We start from the raw sequence: 16,243 nt of genomic DNA on the forward strand, positions 1-16,243 counted from the left end.
CCCACCTTTATCAAGACACCCATGTTGACTGGATTCCCACCTTTATCAAGACACCCATGTTGACTGGATTCCCACCTTTATCAAGACACCCATGTCGACTGGATTCCCACCTATATCAAGACACCCATGTTGACTGGATTCCCACCTTTATCAAGACACCCATGTTGACTGGATTCCCACCTTTATCAAGACACCCATGTTGACTGGATTCCCACCTTTATCAAGACACCCATGGTGACTGGATTCCCACCTTTATCAAGACACCCATGTTGACTGGATTCCCACCTTTATCAAGACACCCATGTTGACTGGATTCCCACCTTTATCAAGACACCCATGTTGACTGGATTCCTACCTTTATCAAGACACCCATGTTGACTGGATTCCCACCTTTATCAAGACACCCATGTTGACTGGATTCCCACCTTTATCAAGACACCCATGTTGACTGGATTCCTACCTTTATCAAGACACCCATGTTGACTGGATTCCCACCTTTATCAAGACACCCATGTTGACTGGATTCCCACCTTTATCAAGACACCCATGTTGACTGGATTCCCACCTTTATCAAGACACCCATGTTGACTGGATTCCCACCTTTATCAAGACACCCATGTTGACTGGCTTCCCACCTTTATCAAGACACCCATGTTGACTGGATTCCCACCTTTATCAAGACACCCATGTTGACTGGATTCCCACCTTTATCAAGACACCCATGTTGACTGGATTCCCACTGTGAAGATCAACAATGCTGCAGCAGCATCAGTTTCTACTTTGTCCTTTTCCAGATATGAAAGGAGACATCACTCAGTTATGCAAGATGGTTGTCATATGAATGATTCTGTTGTGCCATTTGAGTAGAGAGCACCTTCGCCTTGTCTTCATGACTAAAGTGCTCCCTTAAACCGTATGAAAATATAAAATGTAATTTGGAACATGTAAAATACTATTGTTCATGATATTGTAAACATACTGTACTTTAATAATAGGCTATATTGTTGTATGTGTGAAATTAACATTATTTTGTCATCTCTGCTTTGCCCCATTGAATAAAAAAGTATTTCTTATAGCCCAACTATTTTCTTTATTTTACAATTTAAACACATTTAGAATAGACAATGTACCTGTTGTGTTAGTCTTAGGCAAACCATCTTCATTATCACAGTAGCACCTCCAAGTGCCACTCAAACCTTCTGGGAGAAAAGCATCTGGCATTGCACTTGGTGGTTGTAGTGTGTACAGTGCCTTGCGAAAGTATTCGGCCCCCTTGAACTTTGCGACCTTTTGACACATTTCAGGCTTCAAACATAAAGATATAAAACTGTATTTTTTTGTGAAGAATCAACAACAAGTGGGACACAATCATGAAGTGGAACAACATTTATTGGATATTTCAAACTTTTTTAACAAAAACTGAAAAATTGGGCGTGCAAAATTATTCAGCCCCCTTAAGTTAATACTTTGTAGCGCCACCTTTTGCTGCGATTACAGCTATAAGTCGCTTGGGGTATGTCTCTATCAGTTTTGCACATCGAGAGACTGAACATTTTTCCCATTCCTCCTTGCAAAACAACTCGAGCTCAGTGAGGTTGGATGGAGAGCATTTGTGAACAGCAGTTTTCAGTTCTTTCCACAGATTCTCGATTGGATTCAGGTCTGGACTTTGACTTGGCCATTCTAACACCTGGATATGTTTATTTTTGAACCATTCCATTGTAGATTTTGCTTTATGTTTTGGATCATTGTCTTGTTGGAAGACAAATCTCCGTCCCAGTCTCAGGTCTTTTGCAGACTCCATCAGGTTTTCTTCCAGAATGGTCCTGTATTTGGCTCCATCCATCTTCCCATCAATTTTAACCATCTTCCCTGTCCCTGCTGAAGAAAAGCAGGCCCAAACCATGATGCTGCCACCACCATGTTTGACAGTGGGGATGGTGTGTTCAGGGTGATGGGCTGTGTTGCTTTTACGCCAAACATAACGTTTTGCATTGTTGCCAAAAAGTTCAATTTTGGTTTCATCTGACCAGAGCACCTTCTTCCACATGTTTGGTGTGTCTCCCAGGTGGCTTGTGGCAAACTTTAAACGACACTTTTTATGGATATCTTTATGAAATGGCTTTCTTCTTGCCACTCTTCCATAAAGGCCACATTTGTGCAATATATGACTGATTGTTGTCCTATGGACAGAGTCTCCCACCTCAGCTGTAGATCTCTGCAGTTCATCCAGAGTGATCATGGGCCTCTTGGCTGCATCTCTGATCAGTCTTCTCCTTGTATGAGCTGAAAGTTTAGAGGGACGGCCAGGTCTTGGTAGATTTGCAGTGGTCTGATACTCCTTCCATTTCAATATTATCGCTTGCACAGTGCTCCTTGGGATGTTTAAAGCTTGGGAAATATTTTTGTATCCAAATCAGGCTTTAAACTTCTTCACAACAGTATCTCGGACCTGCCTGGTGTGTTCCTTGTTCTTCATGATGTTCTCTGCGCTTTTAACGGACCTCTGAGACTATCACAGTGCAGGTGCATTTATACGGAGACTTGATTACACACAGGTGGATTGTATTTATCATCATTAGTCATTTAGGTCAACATTGGATCATTCAGAGATCCTCACTGAACTTCTGGATAGAGTTTGCTGCACTGAAAGTAAAGGGGCTGAATAATTTTGCACGCCCAATTTTTCAGTTTTTGATTTGTTAAAAAAGTTTGAAATATCCAATAAATGTCGTTCCACTTCATGATTGTGTCCCACTTGTTGTTGATTCTTCACAAAAAAATACAGTTTTATATATTTATGTTTGAAGCCTGAAATGTGGCAAAAGGTCGCAAAGTTCAAGGGGGCCGAATACTTTTGCAAGGCACTGTATGTTTTAAGATAAGGACCCCATCATCTCCTACTTCCAGACATTTTACCACTTAGATTACAAGGGTTGGATTTGACAAAACAATTTCATGTAAGCACAAGGCATATACAAAATACAGTATAATGGTGAGCCTCATATACTGTACATTGTCCACCGGTATCATTTTTAAATTGAGAACATATAGCTGAAAAATATGTAGACAATGTGTGAGTTAAGCTATTCTCTGCTTCAGATGCACAATGTCAAGGGGTGCATTGCAAATGTTCCGTAAGGCTAATGCCATCATACTGCAGGGCAGTGGTTTCCAACTCCGGTCCTCGAGTACCCCCAACAGTACAGTTTATTGTAGCCCCGGACATACACACCCGATTCAACTTGTCAACTAATCATCAGGCCCTTCGTGTTGAAACAGATATGTTTGTACAGGGCTACAACAAAAATGTGTGCTGTTGGAAGTACTCAAGGACTGGAGTTGGGAACCACTGCTGTAGGCCTATGGCTGCATTGGCAGCCATAGGCCAGAAATTGTGACAATCAAATAAAACTAACTGGAGAGCTTATGACTGAACAGAAAAGTCATGTTCATTTGAAAATACAACGCAGAGACAGATTCCCTTCTATATTGCAGGATTGTGATCTGTGATTAATCGACATTAGTTAGTCTCGAATAATAGTTAAGTTATAATTAAAACAAGTTTAAACATTTAACTTCAAAGAATCAACACTATTTCATATAATTTCAAAGTGTACCTGTAGGCTAACTAATATGTAAAGGTCAGACATTTTATTAACAAGTAGGCTACTATTATTATAATATATTTTAAAAATAAATTTAGGGGGTGGAACATCTTTAATATTGCAAATCGATTGTGACTTCTATCAATGTGACTGTCTGTATCATTTCCAATCCCACACAGTGCCTACGGAAAGTATTCAGACCCCGACTTTTTCCACATTTTATTACGTTACAGCCTTATTCTAAAGTTGATGAAATATATTTTTTCTCGTCATCAATCTACAGACAATACCCCATAATGACAAAGCAAAAACATAAATAAAAAAAATGTTTGCTAATTTATTGAAAATAAAAAACGTAAATATACATTTAAATAAGTATTCAGACCCTTTACTCAGTAATTTGTTGAAGCACCTTAGGCAGTGATTTACAGCATCGAGTCTTCTTGGCTATGATGCTACTAGCTTGACACACCTGTATTTGGGGAGTTTCTCCCATTCTTCTCTGCAGATCCTCTCAAGCTCTGTCAGGTTGGATGGGGAGCGTTGCTGCACAGCTATTTTTAGGTCTCTCCAGGGATGTTCGATCGGGTTTAAGTGGTTGGTTGGGTCACTCAAGGTCCTTCAAAGACTTGTCCCGAAGCCACTCCTGCATTGTCTCAGCTGTGTGCTTAGGGTCATTGTCCTGTCCTGAACCTTTGGCCCAGTCTGAGTTCCTGAGCACTTTGGAGCTGGTTTTCATCAAGAATCTCTCTGTACTTTGCTCCATTCATCGTTTCCTCGATCCTGACTAGTCTCCCAGTCCTCACTGCTGAAAAACATCCCCACTGCATGATGCTACCACCACCATGCTTCACCGTAAGGATGGTGCCAGGTTTCCTCCAGACATGACGCATGGCATTCAGGCTAAAGAGTTCAATCTTGGTTTCATCAGACCAGAGAATCTTGTTTCTCATGGTCTGAGAATTTTAGGTGCCTTTTGCCTTTTACTGAGGAGTGGCTTCCGTCTGGCCACTCTACCCTAAAGGCCTGATTGGTGGAGTGGAACTCTAGAGCTCTGTCAGAGTGACCATTGGGTTCTTGGTCACCACCCTGACCAATGCCCTCCCCCGATTGTTCAGTTTAGCCGGGCGTTCAGCTCTAGGAAGTCTTGGTGTTTCCAAACTTCTTCCTGTTAAGAATGATGGAGGCCAATGTGTCCTTGGGGACCTTCAATGCAGCAGACATTTTTTGGTACTTTTCCCCAGATCTGTGCCTCAATACGGAGCTCCACGACAATTCCTTTGACCCTCATGGCTTGTTTTTTGCTCTGACATGTCCTGTCAACTGTGAAACCTTATATAGACAGGTGTGTGCCTTTCCAAATCATGTCCAATCAATTTAATTTACCACAGGTGGACTACAATCAAGTTGTAGAAACATCTCAAGGATTATCAATGGAAACAGCATGCACCTGAGCTCAATTTTGCACCTCATAGCCAACGGTCTGGAATACTTATGTAATTAAGGTATTTGGTGTTGTATTTTAAATAAATTAGCTAACATTTCTAAAAACCTGTTCTTGCTTTGTCATTATGGGTTATTGTGTGTAGAATAATGAGGGGAAAAAAGCAATTTAATCAGTTTTAGAATAAGGCTGTAACATAATTTTAAAAAAGTCAATGGGTCTGAATACTTTCCGAAGGCACTGTATATATCTTCCTTTATTATTTTCTTCTTCCCCTAATTGGAGTAAATCTAATTGACAACAACATTAGTTTAAAATGGTGCCAGAGAAGAAGGCTGATGTTTTATATGTCCCTAAACGATTGTGTTTGTTTGTTTCTTTGCGTTGTTTGTAACTCATTTTTTTACTTATTTTCTACATAATGTTGCTGCTACCGTCTCTTATGACCAAAAAGATTTCTGGACATCAGAACTGCGATTACTCACCACTAACTGGCAGAATCCTTTTTTTCCTTTAATGAGTCCATCGAGCCCGACGTGAATGACATACTACTTTCCAGGGAACAGACCCAGATCCCCATAATTTGCAGGAAGAGAAGGCAGAGAAAAAGGGGTCGGAGGACGGGCTGCCTTCTGAGAATTTGTAGGCGATCGAATAAAACCCCCACTGCCTTCCATTCTGCTAGCAAATGTGCAATCTTTGGAAAATAAAATCGATGAACTACACAGAAGATTAAACAACCATGGGACATTCAAAACTATATCTTATGCTTCACGGAGTCATGGCTGAATGACAACATTATCAACATACAGCTGGCTGATTATACGCTGTACTGGCAGGATATAACAGCGGCATCTGGTAAGACAAGGGGCGGCGGACTATGCATTTTTGTAAATAACAGCTGGTGCACGATAACTAAGGAAGTCATGCGGTTTTGCTTCCCTGAGGTAGAGTATCTTATGATAAGCTGTAGACCACACTATCTACCAAGAGAGTTTCTTCATACCACCACAGACTGAAGCTGGCACTAAGACCACACTCAATGAGCTGTATTCTGCCATAAGAAAACAGGAAAATGCTCGTCTAGAGGTGGCCAGGTTCTTTATTGCAGGGAAACTTAAATCTGTCTTCCCCTTTTTCTCTGCCTTCCCTTCATGCAAATGATGGGGATCTGGGTCTGTTCCCTGGAAAGTAGTATGTCATTCACGTAAATGTGCAACCAGGGGGAAAAACACTCTGGACCACCTTCACTCCACAAACAGAGACGCAGGCAAAGATCTCCCCCGCCCTCCATTTGGCAAATCTGACCATAATTCGATCCTCCTGATTCCCGCTTACAAGCAAAAATAAAAGCAGGAAGCACCAGTGACAAGAAAAAAAGTGGTCAGATGAAGCAGATGCTAAGCTACAGGACTGTTTTGCTAGCACAGACTGGAATATGTTCCGGGATTCCTCCGATGGCATTGAGGAGTACACCACATCAGTCATTGGCTTCATCAATAAGTGCATCGATGACGTCATCCCTACGGTGACCGTACATACCCCAACTAGAAGCCATGGATTACAGGCAACATTCGCATTCGAGTTAAAGGCTAGAGCTGCCGCTTTCAAGGAGTGGGACTCTAACCCGGAAGCTTATAAGAAATCCCTCTTGCAAGTAATTGTAATTGCAAAGTAGTTAAAAAGCAGTTGAAAAAAAGCTGATTTGAACACGCAACCTTTGGGTTGTTAGACACCTATCCATCCACCCTGACCAACCACCCTCCTTTTCTTTTTGTCTTAAGTAATCTGTCTTATGTAACCATGCCAAACATAACGTATCATACAAATTTTAGTGTCCCACGACTGCATCTGTTACGGTGCGTGAATGAGGACCCAAAAGCGAATTAACTTAAACAGAGCTTCTTTAATTACCAAACATAGGTAGGCTCAGACGGACCGGCAGATTCCGACAGGACAAGACAAGGTTACAGCAAACATGACGACAGTCTGGTTCAGGCATGAAACACAACAAACAAGAATCCGACAAGGACAGGAACAAAAACAGAGAGAGATATAGGGGACTAATCAGAGGGAAAAAGGGAACAGGTGGGAAAAGGGGTGACGAGGTGGTTAGGAGGAGACAAGGCACAGCTGGGGGAAAGAGGGGGTGGAAAGGTAACCTAACAACGACCAGCAGAGGGAGACAGGGTGAAGGGAAAGGACAGAGACAAGACACAACATGACAGTACATGACAGTACCCCCCCACTCACCGAGCGCCTCCTGGCGCACTCGAGGAGGAAACCTGGCGGCAACGGAGGAAATCCTCGATCAGTGCACGGTCCAGCACGTCCCGAGAGGGAACCCAACTCCTCTCCTCAGGACCGTACCCCTCCCAATCTACGAGGTACTGGTGACCACGGCCCCGAGGACGCATGTCCAAAATTCTACGGACCCTGTAGATGGGTGCGCCCTCGACAAGGATGGGGGGGGGGGGGGGGGGGGGAAGACGAGCGGGGGCGCGAAGGACGGGCTTGATGCAGGAGACATGGAAGACCGGGTGGACGCGACGAAGGTATCGCGGAAGAAGAAGTCGAACTGCGACAGGATTAATGACCCGAGAAATACGGAACGGACCAATGAACCGCGGGGTCAACTTGCGAGAAGCCGTCTTAAGGGGAAGGTTCTGAGTGGAGAGCCAAACTCTCTGACCGCGACAATATCTAGGACTCTTAGTTCTACGCTTATTAGCAGCCCTCACAGTCTGCGACCTATAACGGCAAAGTGCAGACCTGACCCTCTTCCAGGTGCGCTCGCAACGTTGGACAAAAGCCTGAGCGGAGGGGACGCTGGACTCGGCGAACTGAGATGAGAACAGCGGAGGCTGGTACCCGAGGCTACTCTGAAAAGGAGATAGCCCGGTCGCAGACGAAGGAAGCGAGTTGTGGGCGTATTCTGCCCAGGGGAGCTGTTCTGACCAAGACGCAGGGTTACGAAAAGAAAGACTGCGTAAGATGCGACCAATAGTCTGATTGGCCCGTTCTGCTTGACCGTTAGACTGGGGGTGAAAGCCGGAAGAGAGACTGACGGAAGCCCCAATCAAACGGCAAAACTCCCTCCAAAATTGAGACGTGAATTGCGGACCTCTGTCCGAAACGACGTCTGACGGAAGGCCATGAATTCTGAAAACATTCTCGATGATGATTTGTGCCGTCTCTTTAGCAGAAGGAAGCTTAGCAAGGGGAATGAAATGAGCCGCCTTAGAGAACCTATCGACAACCGTAAGAATAACAGTCTTCCCCGCTGACGAAGGCAGTCCGGTGACAAAATCTAAGGCGATGTGAGACCACGGTCGAGAAGGAATAGGAAGCGGCCTGAGACGGCCGGCAGGAGGAGAGTTACCGGACTTAGTCTGCGCGCAGACCGAACAAGCAGCCACGAAACGACGCGTGTCATGCTCCCGGGTGGGCCACCAAAAACGCTGGCGAATGGAAGCAAGCGTACCCCGAACGCCAGGGTGGCCGGCTAACTTGGCAGAGTGAGCCCACTGAAGAACGGCCAGACGAGTAGGAACGGGAACGAAAAGAAGGTTCCTAGGACAAGCGCGCGGCGACGGAGTGTGAGTGAGCGCTTGTTTTACCTGCCTCTCAATTCCCCAGACAGTCAACCCGACAACACGCCCCTCAGGGAGAATCCCCTCGGGGTCAGTGGAGGCTACTGAAGAACTGAAGAGACGAGACAAAGCATCAGGCTTGGTGTTCTTAGAGCCCGGACGATAAGAAATCACGAACTCGAAACGAGCGAAAAACAGCGCCCAACGCGCCTGACGCGCATTAAGTCGTTTGGCAGAACGGATGTACTCAAGGTTCCTATGGTCAGTCCAAACGACAAAAGGAACGGTCGCCCCCTCCAACCACTGTCGCCATTCGCCTAGGGCTAACCGGATGGCGAGCAATTCGCGGTTACCCACATCATAGTTACGTTCCGACGGCGACAGGCGATGAGAAAAATACGCGCATGGGTGGACCTTGTCGTCAGAGAGGGAGCGCTGAGAAAGAATGGCTCCCACGCCCACCTCTGACGCGTCAACCTCGACAACGAACTGTCTAGAGACGTCAGGTGTAACAAGGATAGGAGCGGATGTAAAACGATTCTTGAGGAGATCAAAAGCTCCCTGGGCGGAAACGGACCACTTAAAGCACGTCTTGACAGAAGTAAGGGCTGTGAGAGGAGCTGCCACCTGACCGAAATTACGGATGAAACGACGATAGAAGTTCGCGAAGCCGAGAAAGCGCTGCAGCTCGACGCGTGACTTAGGGACGGGCCAATCAATGACAGCTTGGACCTTAGCGGGATCCATCTTAATGCCTTCAGCGGAAATAACAGAACCGAGAAATGTGACGGAGGAGGCATGAAAAGTGCACTTCTCAGCCTTCACAAAAAGACAATTCTCTAAAAGGCGCTGGAGGACACGTCGAACGTGCTGAACATGAATCTGGAGTGACGGTGAAAAAATCAGGATATCGTCAAGGTAAACGAAAACAAAGATGTTCAGCATGTCTCTCAGGACATCATTGCCTGAAAGACAGCTGGAGCGTTAGCGAGGCCGAAAGGAAGAACCCGGTATTCAAAGTGCCCTAACGGAGTGTTAAACGCCGTCTTCCACTCGTCCCCCTCCCTGATGCGCACGAGATGGTAAGCGTTACGAAGGTCCAACTTAGTGAAAAACCTGGCTCCCTGCAGGATCTCGAAGGCTGAAGACATAAGAGGAAGCGGATAACGATTCTTCACTGTTATGTCATTCAGCCCTCGATAATCTATGCAGGGGCGCAGAGACCCGTCCTTCTTCTTGACAAAAAAAACCCCCGCTCCGGCGGGAGAGGAGGAGGGGACTATGGTACCGGCGTCAAGAGCTACAGACAAATAATCTTTGAGAGCCTTACGTTCGGGAGCCGACAGAGAGTATAGTCTACCCCGGGGGGGGGGGGGTTCCCGGAAGGAGATCAATACTACAATCATACGACCGGTGTGGAGGAAGAGAGGTGGCCCTGGACCGACTGAACACCGTGCGCAGATCGTGATATTCCTCCGGCACCCCTGTCAAATCACCAGGCTCCTCCTGTGAAGAAGAGACAGAGGAAACAGGAGGGATAGCAGACATTAAACATTTCACATGACAAGAGACGTTCCAGGAGAGGATAGAATTACTAGACCAATTAATGGAAGGATTATGACAAACTAGCCAGGGATGGCCCAAAACAACAGGTGTAAAAGGTGAACGAAAAATTAAAAAAGAAATGGTTTCACTATGATTACCAGAAACAGTGAGGGTTAAAGGTAGCGTCTCACGCTGAATCCTGGGGAGAGGACTACCATCCAGGGCGAACAAGGCCGTGGGCTCCTTTAACTGTCTGAGAGGAATGTCATGTTCCCGAGCCCAGGTCTCGTCCATAAAACAGCCCTCCGCCCCAGAGTCTATTAAGGCACTGCAGGAAGCTGACGAACCGGTCCAGCGTAGATGGACCGACAAGGTAGTGCAGGATCTTGAAGGAGAGACAGGAGTAGTAGCGCTCACCAGTAGCCCTCCGCTTACTGACGAGCTCTGGCCTTTTACTGGACATGAAGTGACAAAATGACCAGCGGAACCGCAATAGAGACAGAGGCGGTTGGTGATTCTCCGTTCCCTCTCCTTAGTCGAGATGCGGATACCTCCCAGCTGCATGGGCTCAGCACCCGAGCCGGCAGAGGAAGATGGTAGTGATGCGGAGAGGGGGGCGACGGAGAGCGCGAGCTCCTTTCCACGAGCTCGGTGACGAAGATCAACCCGTCGCTCAATGCGAATAGCGAGTTCAATCAAGGAATCCACGCTGGAAGGAACCTCCCGGGAGAGAATCTCATCCTTTACCTCTGCGCGGAGACCCTCCAGAAGACGAGCGAGCAAGGCCGGCTCGTTCCAGCCACTGGAGACAGCAAGAGTGCGAAACTCAATAGAGTAGTCTGTTATGGATCGATTGCCTTGACATAGGGAAGACAGGGCCCTGGAAGCCTCCTCCCCAAAAACAGATCGATCAAAAACCCGTATCATCTCCTCCTTAAAGTCCTGATACTGGTTAGTACACTCAGCCCTTGCCTCCGAGATTGCCGTGCCCCACTCACGAGCCCGTCCAATAAGGAGAGATATGACGTAGGCGACACGAGCAGTGCTCCTGGAGTAAGTGTTGGGCTGGAGAGAAAACACAATATCACACTGGGTGAGGAACGAGCGGCATTCAGTGGGCTCCCCAGAGTAACACGGCGGGTTATTGATTCTGGGCTCCGGAGATTCGAAAGCCCTGGAAGTGGCCGGTGGATCGAGGCGGAGATGGTGAACCTGTTCTGTGAGGTTGGAGACTTGGGTGGCCAGGGTCTCAACGGCATGTCGAGCAGCAGACACTTCCTGCTCGTGTCTGCCTAGCATCGCTCCCTGGATCCCGACGGCTGAGTGGAGAGGATCCGAAGTCGCTGGGTCCATTCTTGGTCGGATTCTTCTGTTACGGTGCGTGAATGAGGACCCAAAAGCGAATTAACTTAAACAGAGCTTCTTTAATTACCAAACATAGGTAGGCTCAGACGGACCGGCAGATTCCGACAGGACAAGACAAGGTTACAGCAAACATGACGACAGTCTGGTTCAGGCATGAAACACAACAAACAAGAATCCGACAAGGACAGGAACAAAAACAGAGAGAGATATAGGGGACTAATCAGAGGGAAAAAGGGAACAGGTGGGAAAAGGGGTGACGAGGTGGTTAGGAGGAGACAAGGCACAGCTGGGGGAAAGAGGGGGTGGAAAGGTAACCTAACAACGACCAGCAGAGGGAGACAGGGTGAAGGGAAAGGACAGAGACAAGACACAACATGACAGTACATGACAGCATCATTTGAATTACAAACCCGACGCTGTGTTTTAACATTTAGAAATGTCAATAATCATCGCTAGCGATACGGTTTTTGAAAACATATGGCCCCTCATCTTTCATCAGAGAGAAAGAATGCTTCAAATAAAAAATACACTGTTTCCGTATCAGTTTTGCACAGATCCGTTACAATAGGTGCCCCCAGCCGATTAAACTACACTGCCTTTACTCTTACCGAGTTACGATTACACACAGGTGTCCAGAGCATGCTAGATAGCTAATTGACATAGGTGGTCACCTCTTGTCTTCCGTCTGTTTCCATAAACAAGTGCTGTAAAATGGAGATATGGCCATGTGGGAACGCTAATCCTAACCCTATCAAGGTGTATATCAATTGAACCTGTTTTTCTGATATGAAAGATATGGTCCTTATGCTTCCAAATCCACACCGCAAGCGATGCATGTTAATGTTCCGACCGAGCATCGGGGATCTTAACCAAACTCCTCCCTACAGAAGATTACTTTGTCCAATGTGTAATGGAACTGAGAATTGTGATCATGGGCTATGTATTCTTTGGATATGTCCATTGCTGCCACTACCAGGCATACTGGAAAAGAGCATAGTATACATTCCAGCAATGAAATTATGCTGTGCAACATTGCTACAAGAAGCTAAAATATACAGCTGGTTTCCAGTGACAGTGTGTAGCTAACCTTGCACTTATGAATTTCACATTTGTACATCAGATAATTGAAATAATTTTGAATACTATGAAATACTGTGAGATGGAGCGAGGGACAGAAGTCAGAATGAATGGGGTTGTGGTTATCTCTTTTTTTATCCCTCCTTTCAGATAAAACCAGTGGTCCATAGCAGAATAATCGTGCCTGCACGGTGGAGGAAGTTTCTCCATGAGTCATGCACTATCAAGTCAGTACCGATTTCCCCTGTCGTCCCTTTACTAATGGGACTCTCCATGGTTAGCGTCCCAAACGTCACCCTATTCCCTATATAGCTAGTTCACTACCTTTGACCAGGGCCCATGGGTCTCTGGTCAAAGACACTGCACTATATAGGGAATAGGGCGTTGTTTGGGACGTGGAACACACACAGCACTCCATTACTAACAGATTCCACCCCTGAGTCAAGCTAATAGAAGACTGCACACATGCCTCATTGAACTGATTCAATTGAGATTGGATTGGAATTGCAAAGCCATTTGTATTTAACTCATGGTGTTCATCTAGTCGTGGTACAATCAGCAACGCTTGCACATCATTTAACTTTGAGAAGAAAAGCGAATGTCCTTGTAGGATGATATTGTTCTTCATGTTAATAATGGCATGGTAATGGAGACCAAAATGGACAGATAGCCCTCAACAGTTGGGTAGCTATGGTGGAAATGAAGATTACTGTAAATGTAGACAACCTTGTTGATGGATGGAGCCACTGAATGTTGTGTTGTTGTATTGTTTTGTTGTAGTGTTTTTACCAATGGAGATGTCTTGGTTCCTCCAGCTCGGATACTTATACCAAAGTATACTCTAAGGAGCTGGGAGAGAGTACTGGCCATGGTGACGGAGAAAGTGCACCTTCGCACTGGTGCTGTGCATAGGTAGGTCTACCCAGTAGACTGTATCTCTCAATGATTATCCACTGGTGCTGTGCATAGGTAGGTCTACCCAGTAGACTGTATCTCCCAATGATTATCCACTGGTGCTGTGCATAGGTAGGTCTACCCAGTAGACTGTATCTCTCAATGATTATCCACTGGTGCTGTGCATAGGTAGGTCTACCCAGTAGACTGTATCTCTCAATGATTATCCACAGGCGTTTTGTTTGGCTTTTTTTTTTTTTACAACATTTGTATGTCCCAAATGGCAACCTATTCCCCATAGAGTGCACTACTTTTGACCAGAGGTCCTGGTCAAAAGTATGACACTATATAGGGAATAGGGTGCCATTTGAATGCATGACACTAACTGTAGTAACACCGCCGCCGCCGATGGTTAAACTATATACTGTAGTCTACTTACCAACCATGTATTTTCTGTGTGTTCTCTCGTCAGATTGTACACATTAGATGGGACACCATTATCCGGCTCAGTGGAGCTAGAGAACAACCACTACTACGTAGCGACAGGAGTGGAGAGGTTCAGGCTCCTACCATACTCACACTGGGTACCCAGGAAAGGACTCATCCAAGACATCGGCCTAGGGTAAGTAATACATATCCTATGGTGCTTGGTCAAAAGAAGAGGACTAAATATAGGTTGCCATTTTGTTTACAGACAATGTTTTGCTGTGTGTCACAACACAAAAAGGGTAGATATTGAATCCATCTGAAATATATATATTTTCCCCCAGTGTCCACAGTGACTTTCTACCACCAGTGATGAGGAAGGGAAAGCAACACACAAGAGAACTGGTAAGTCCTCTGTAAGTGATAACGTTAAGAATGTTTTATTTGTAATTTTAAAAAACTAAGCATTGCTTAGGCAATAACAGTAGTTTGTGTTGAATTATTGATAAAGTAATTTATAAAACTAGAGAGGTAGCTTGAAATGTTCATCTACAGCTTCAGAATGTTATAGTAATAGTCTGAGTGAAAAGATGCTCATCAGAATTGGATAGGATACTATATGATTATAAGTTGGTTGATATAATCCTGTCTATAATAAAGTGATCTCATCAGCATATGCATGTTCCCCTTTTCACCAACCACTAGTAGTTTGACTATGTCCTCTCTGAATATGGCCTATTTTTTAAACATTTTATTTAACAAGGCAAGTCAGTTAAGAACAAATTCTTATTTACAATGACAGGGAACAGATAGAGTACTGTCAATAGAGTACTGTCAATAGAGTACTGTCAATAGAGTACTGTTATTACAGACCGTCAATAGAGTACTGTCAATAGAGTACTGTCAATAGAGTACCGTCAATAGAGTACTGTTATTACAGACCGTCAATAGAGTACTGTTATTACAGACCGCCAATAGAGTACTGTTATTACAGACCATCAATAGAGTACTGTCAATAGAGTACTGTTATTAGAGACCGCCAATAGAGTACCGCCAATAGAGTACTGTTATTACAGACCGCCAATAGAGTACTGTTATTACAGACCGTCAATAGAGTACTGTCAATAGAGTACTGTTATTACAGACCGCCAATAGAGTACTGTCAATAGAGTACTGTCAATAGAGTACTGTTATTACAGACCGTCAATAGAGTACTGTCAATAGAGTACTGTCAATAGAGTACCGAAAATAGAGTACCGCCAATAGAGTACTGTTATTACAGACTGTTAATAGAGTACCGCCAATAGAGTACCGTCAATAGAGTACCGTCAATAGAATACTGTCAATAGAGTGCCGTCAATAGAGTACTGTCAATAGACTACTGTTATTACAGACCATCAATAGAGTACCGCCAATAGAGTACCGCCAATAGACTACCACCAGTAGAGTACCGCCAATAGAGTACCGCTAATAGAGTACCGCCAATAGACTACCGCCAATAGAGTACCGCCAATAGAGTACCGCCAATAGAGTACCGCTAATAGAGTACTGTCAATAGAGTACCTCCAATAGAGTACCACCAATAGAGTACCGTCAATAGAGTACCGCGAATAGAGTACCACCAATAGAGTACCACCAATAGAGTACCGCCAATAGAGTACCACCAATAGAGTACCACCAATAGAGTACCGCCAATAGAGTACCGTCAATAGAGTACCGCCAATAGAGTACCGCCAATAGACTACCGCCAATAGAGTACCGCCAATAGAGTACCGCCAATAGAGTACCGCCAATAGAGTACCGTCAATAGAGTACCTCCAATAGAGTACCACCAATAGAGTACCATCAATAGAGTACCGCGAATAGAGTACCACCAATAGAGTACCACCAATAGAGTACCGCCAATAGAGTACCACCAATAGAGTACCGCCAATAGAGTACCGTCAATAGAGTTCCGCCAATAGAGTACCGCCAATAGAGTACCGTCAATAGAGTACCGCCAATAGAGTACCGCCAATAGAGTACCGCCAATAGAGTACCGCAAATAGAGTACCGCCAATAGAGTACCGTCAATAGAGTAGCGCCAATAGAGTAGCGCCAATAGAGTACCGCCAATAGAGTACCGCCAATAGAGTACCGCCAATAGAGTACCGCCAATAGAGTACCGTCAATAGAGTACCGCGAATAGAGTACCGCCAATAGAGTACCACCAATAGAGTACCCTGCCAATAGAGTACCACCAATAGAGTACCACCAATAGAGTACCGCCAATAGAGTACCGTCAATAGAGT

The 16,243-nt window shown here is 45.2% G+C and overlaps 1 protein-coding gene across 1 annotated transcript in view; it reads left to right on the plus strand.

Annotated features, from left to right (window-relative positions):
- LOC110529187 (doublecortin domain-containing protein 2) overlaps positions 1–16,243 on the plus strand; it is a 43,585-nt gene that overhangs the window by 7,097 nt on the left and 20,245 nt on the right. The window contains exons 3-6 of the mRNA XM_021611319.1: positions 12,783–12,859; positions 13,413–13,544; positions 13,999–14,148; positions 14,323–14,357. Of these exons, the coding sequence (XP_021466994.1) occupies positions 12,783–12,859; positions 13,413–13,544; positions 13,999–14,148; positions 14,323–14,357 (394 nt within the window). The remainder of the gene's footprint in view (positions 1–12,782; positions 12,860–13,412; positions 13,545–13,998; positions 14,149–14,322; positions 14,358–16,243) is intronic.

Source organism: Oncorhynchus mykiss, chromosome 8 (assembly GCF_013265735.2).
Source record: "Oncorhynchus mykiss isolate Arlee chromosome 8, USDA_OmykA_1.1, whole genome shotgun sequence".
In the NCBI taxonomy this organism is placed as follows: Eukaryota; Metazoa; Chordata; class Actinopteri; order Salmoniformes; family Salmonidae; genus Oncorhynchus; species Oncorhynchus mykiss.